Source organism: Centruroides sculpturatus, unplaced genomic scaffold, assembly GCF_000671375.1.
Source record: "Centruroides sculpturatus isolate CEXI.00-Female unplaced genomic scaffold, Cexi_2.0 scaffold636, whole genome shotgun sequence".
NCBI classification, from domain to species: Eukaryota; Metazoa; Arthropoda; class Arachnida; order Scorpiones; family Buthidae; genus Centruroides; species Centruroides sculpturatus.
In genome coordinates this window covers 445,263-451,277 of record NW_019384931.1, presented here as the reverse complement: position 1 = coordinate 451,277, position 6,015 = coordinate 445,263, and the positions used below count along the sequence as shown (strand labels likewise).

The following is a 6,015-nucleotide window of genomic DNA, read 5'->3' as shown; positions in this document are numbered from 1 at the left end:
GCAGAAACCAATTGCTACGAAATTCAAAGTGTCACCAATCTTTAGACTGCACAATTGGATAATGTTACCTATGGTGGGTAAAATGGCGGCTCGTCTCTGATTCCAGCAAAGAGAAGAAAGGAAACAGTGGGGACGCACGTTCTGTTCTAACCTAACCTATTTTAATAAATTACCATAATTATTACCAACCAAATTATTAGAATAGGTTAGGTTAGGTTTAAACGTGCGTCCCCACTGTTTCCTTTCTTCTCTTTGCTGGAATCAGAGACGAGCCGCCATTTTACCCACCATAGGTAACATTATCCAATTGTGCAGTCTAAAGATTGGTGACACTTTGAATTTCGTAGCAATTGGTTTCTGCGACAAGCACACTTATTTGTGGTACATTTATTTGTGGCAAAGATCTTATTTTTATTTTACCGAGTGCCTAGTAGGTAATGTGCGGATTACCTCGATACTCTGCACATTATCTAGGTAATTTGAGAAATGGAACAATTTTCACAACTTTAACGGATCACGCTAGGTAATCTGCAGATTAACGAGTTTCGAGCTTTAGCGGTAACATATATACCAAGTCTTGGATTTGCTGAGACACCCCACTGTTTATTGAAGAAGTTTTGTATTTATAATAGAATTATATAAGTTATAACTTTAAAAAATGAGTTATTGCAATGGTATTATATTAGGATAACATCTTGGCTTTGTGCATTTGTACCCGTGAAGCAATAAAACTGATGAAAGAAAAAGAAATAGATGATGGACAGATAATACATATCAGCAGGTAATTATATATTTGAAATATAAACAAAAAATATTTGAAAATCATCAATTAGAAGTAAAGATATAACAAATATTTGGTAAGTTTTTTTCTATTAAAATTATTTATTTAGATCAGTAGAAAGTAATGACGTAAAATTCATAACAAACTAAAAAACGAAATAATAAGATATCAATAATCAAATACAGTTTTATTGTTAACATTATTCGAAGCCATTATTTTCTCGCAATGTTTGCAGTTTATATTTTCATACTTGGATTGTTATTCCAAGAAACTTTGACGAAATCTCTACCTGCTGCGAGAAGGACAAGACATTTACGACTGTGGACATATCGAAATAACAAAGACTATAGATTTTCTAGAATCCGAAAAGAACAGGATTTACTCAAAGATGTAGTTTCTTCTAACAGACAACTGATCGAGAGAAATGAAAATATACTCTATAAAAGACTGAAACGTAATCAACGATTCGTAAATAATCAAAAATATCGAAACGTGTTATCATATATTTTCAAGGAGAAACCCGTATCTCATACGGGATTAGATTATAATCCCAACTACTCTGGATTAGTTATCAAACGTAACCATTTGACAAATAGAAAGAAAAATGTAATAACAAATAGAGTAACATCTGCAAATGGCATCTCTCGAAAATTGGTGCGTAACTCATATAAACGATCATTGCTACCATCAACTACAAGTATGAGTTGGCTGGAATCTAAAATAATAGAATTAAGGAACATGAAAATGAAGGAATTAGATCATCTCATTGTGAAGGAACCATCAGTTACAAAAATACCACAAAACTCGTTCATCAGCGAACGGATGAAACGGCGATATTTAATATTAATAATGTCGCTGTCGATTCTATTCTTTATAACAATGACAATCTTTTGTGGAATGTTGATTCAACGGCAATGGATAAATGCTTCTAACAATATGAAACGTCGAACTCTCAGAAATAAAGAAGAGAATAAGATTCAGAAATGGAAACCGGATGTGATTCTCTCCCCAAAACTCGACGAAGAACCATTGTTAAAACAAGAGGAAATTGACGAAAAAAATCAATCTGTTCGATCTTCACGAATTGATACTCAATCATCATTTGAGAAAGTCATTAGACTCATAGAAGATTTAGACAAGGATGAAATTGAATTACTCAACTCGACTTTAACATACTTACATACCGGCTTTCACACTAGTCTGTAATGTTTAATGAAGATTTTTCTTGTTGTTAGCATTTGTATTTTTATGAATCTCATCTCTATGCTTAAAATAATACAGTACTTTTTCTTATGTTATAATAATCATAAGGCTGGCTGGGAGCAAGCGGTCAAGTAAGCGACCCAACGAATGAACGGTTTAACAAAGCGAACCTTACTGTATGGAATAATAGCACTTTCTGTCTATCCGAATTTACATTTTATTAAAATTCTCTCTTTCATTAAAAAATAATTCAGTAAATAAAGACTTAAATAGCTGTAACCAGCAGAATGATTTGGCTCATGCATGACAATTACAACGATTCGTGAATAACTCTTACAAAATTTACTTATTACAATGTATTTATTGTGAATTTAAAGAATGCATTTACTTTTTTGTATGAAAGTATTATTTTGGATATACAACTAGTTTTTATAGTCCGTTTTTTTATTCATAAAATACTGTGAGCTGTAAAATGATGACACGTATGAGTCAATTTTCGAAGACAGGTGTGCACGGATACTATAATGAGTTACCTTTGTATTTATGAAGTAGTATGTCTCAGTATGGTGACATAATAAATCAAATACATTTTAAAAAGTTAACTATAAAGAAACGAACTGTTATTATGTATTTAACATTTAGAATTTAGAGTTTAAACTCTAAAAACTAAATATTAAACTCTAAATATTATCTAATAAACTAAAATTTAAACTCTAAATATTTTTGTTGAAATAAATTTTTAATAACTTTAAGTGTGACGCAAGTATTTTCTGTATTAACAGGTATAAAATCAGGTTCTAATGTTAGAAAAGAGCTGAAGGGGTTTCAGTTTATGACAAGTGCAATTATTCTCATTTATTTACTTTTCTGTAACGTAATAACACTTGAATCATTAAAGGAGACAAAACTAAAAAACGAAAGTGTTAAAGACAATTAAAACTGGTTCTCACGGACTGCAGGATTTACGTATAAGCTACACACTTAGGGCCTCCACTTTCTTGGGGGATCCCTCAAAAAATTGTTTGAGTGAGCAATTGTCATATATACCTAAATATACTGCAGCATTATTTGTCCCAATGCCGCATACTCTTCACCCAATTTTTTTAGCGCGTCTTTTCGAAAAACAAAGCGCTATTGTGCATAAGGTTTGCATTACCGATAACCGATTAACTGGTATTACCGGTAATTATGACACCGAAATTACTGAAAAATTTCGACAGCAAATGCCGGTAATTTCGGTAATTTTTAAAATTATTTCATTATTATTTTATAATAGAAATGGACTTTAAAAGAACCTTTTTTTTTTACTAGAGTTTGCATTTTTAAGTTTGTTATGAATAAAAATTATTTTAAGTTAGAGATTTATTATTTCACTATCTATATACTTCTTAATTGTATTTCAGTTTAACCTTCTAGGTAACCGAAAATCATATTTGGCACTGACATATCTGGACTTATAAAGGGCCCCATATCTCAAATAGCTTAGGGCCTTATCGAGTCTAAATCCGGCCCTACCCACCCACTTGTTTCTTTGTCGAAGGTGACACATTGAATGTCTCACCCGGAACTAACGAGTGAAAATTTGATTATTGGCCCCAATGTACTAAATTCCTTACGAAGTCATAAATCATGGGAAAAACCCAGGAGGAGCCCCCTAATAAAAGAGGAAAGAGTGATGATAATCGGGAACAATAGTCAGCAATTCAAACTTTAAACGGTGTGTATGTTCCGAACTGCCGATTTCAGCCGTCGCCAACCGCCGAGGCAATTGGCGACGGCTGAAATCAGCGTGGCTGACTGCTGAAATAGGCTGAAATCCTTTTAGTGAGCGGCGCGTCCTCTCACTAAAAAGATAAAACAAAAGGATTTCCCACCGAACAGAGCATCGCTAAGTCATAGGACAAACACGTGTTTAAGGTATTTATCGTCTCTCTCTCTCTCTCGGCCAGGATCGTGATCGTAATTATAAGGTTCCTATTTATATATATGGACGTTATGTTATATTTCGCGCGAGCGGTCGCGTTGTAGGCTTTCGGACTCGGAATGGAGGCGGAAGGAGACAACCGGAAAAAGTGCACTTTACAAAGTTATCATTTAACAAAATACGTTTATTAATGGATACCATCTATTTACAAGCTGTATACAGATGCTAATAATATGATATATATATATATATATATAGGAACCCTATAATTACGATCACGATCCTATCCGAGAGAGAGAGAGAGAGACGATAGATATATATATATATATATCATATTATTAGCATCCACTAAGCATCTGTATATAGTTTGTAAATAGATGGTATCGATTAATAAACGGGTATTTTGTTAAATGATAACTTTGTAAAGTGTACTTTTTCCGGTTGTCTCCTTCCGCCTCCATTCCAAGTCCGAAAGCCTACAACGCGACCGCTCGCGCGAAAACTTACGTAACGGCCATCGAAATTTTCGTGTCCGGAAGACACTGTGGTGTCAGTCCTGAGAAGGCATCATAGACGTGCCGACCATTCGGTCACATTGAAATTTAATGACGCTTACAGTTCAATAATAATGTTAAGTCCATTAAAGATGTAAGTCCAAAAAAATTCGGCGACTTTGGATATCAAAACGATATTTTGTTCCAACCCAAAAACAATATTTTTCTTTTTTTATTTGACTGATTTTCGTAAAAATTATATTATTGTCGGATACAAAAATTATATTGGACCACTTCTGGCATTTTTACATGCACTTATTTTAATTTTTTCTACATAGTAAGTTTATCTAGAGATCTTCCATACAAATAATTATAGGCTATTTCACCTCATTTGTGGCACGTTGCGGTGGCGGGCCGAAAAAACTGATCTCGCGAGTCGTAGTTTGGTGACCCCTGGTCTAGTATAACAGACAAAGCAGTTCCGAGTTACCTTCCAGTCGGAACAGTTTTGTACTTGGATCAGCTCCAACAGTTACAGTTCCAGAACCTGAACTGGATTTTTCCCCCTTTAATCCAGAGTTCGAACATTATATTAATATTGACTAGTATAATGTACGAGTCTTGACGATGCGTATATCGACCAGAGGTTATTTGTATGGAAGCAGTTTGTTCGTTCGTTCGCTCTTTTACTTGACGGCGTGCCTCTACCGAGCCTAGTAACATGAAGTTAGAAACCATCGAATGAATCCATCACACTTGCCAATCTTCACTTTATTTTTATTAATATAAACAGTACCGATTGTAGACACAGGAAATCCGTAGCCTGTTGTGCTGTCAGGAGCCGCAAATACTCGGAAACAAGTATAAGTCTGTTCACACAGTTTGCTCCTAAACTAGTTCGGATACGAATGTTATAAAGCATTATGTAAATTGTAATTTAGGTTTCATAAGAGGACACTTATCAAGCACTCTGAAAGTTGCTCTGTTCATAAATGAATTGTTTTCGTAGACACCAACATAAATGAATTTCAAGACAATACAAATAATTTATTGAATATATTAGACAAATTAAGTATGGAGCTACAAAAAATACTTGTATATGAATTAAAATATTCAACTCCATCCAAAAAGGAAAAGATTTAATTATTTCCTACATAAAATAAAGTTTTGCCATTAAAATTCATATAATGGACTAAATTTTATTTATATATTTACAACCGAATTTATTCGCATTTGTATAACTTGTTAATACATTTAATGTCGGATTCTGACAATAATTGCCGGTCAGTAATTTCTTTAATGGTAACATTTGGAACAGTTGGCATGAAAGTAATTTTACCATGTTTAGCGCATTGTTTAGGACCATAGTGCATAATAGTATCGTAACTATAAGTGCCACATACTCCAAGGCTGGGGTAAATCTCAAACGCTTCTTTATGTTCTGCTCGTTAAAGAAAAGTCATCAGTTCAAACTATTTATGCATAAAATATGTTGAACAGTTTGACTTACCTTCTTTAATATTATCCCATAAAATTTTTATATATTTATCACGATCCCGTCGAGTATGTTCGTGAAACAAGCCAATAGCGTGGCCTAATTCGTGAAGTATTAT

At 33.6% G+C, this 6,015-nt stretch overlaps 1 protein-coding gene across 3 annotated transcripts in view; it reads right to left on the bottom strand.

Annotated features, from left to right (window-relative positions):
- The window catches only part of LOC111631996 (astacin-like metalloprotease toxin 5), a 53,778-nt gene that overhangs the window by 17,982 nt on the left and 29,781 nt on the right, over window positions 1-6,015 (bottom strand). The window contains exons 5-6 of one of the 3 annotated variants that reach the window (XM_023376347.1): window positions 5,913-6,015; window positions 5,575-5,843 (exon numbers count right to left, since the gene is read on the bottom strand). The exons of 1 other annotated variant lie outside the window; for it this stretch is intronic. In XM_023376347.1, the coding sequence (XP_023232115.1) occupies window positions 5,626-5,843; window positions 5,913-6,015 (321 nt within the window). In that variant the 3' untranslated portion in view covers window positions 5,575-5,625. Of the gene's footprint in view, window positions 1-5,574; window positions 5,844-5,912 lie in introns of those variants that run through there. One more of the 3 variants, XM_023376346.1, reaches the window with a different exon arrangement.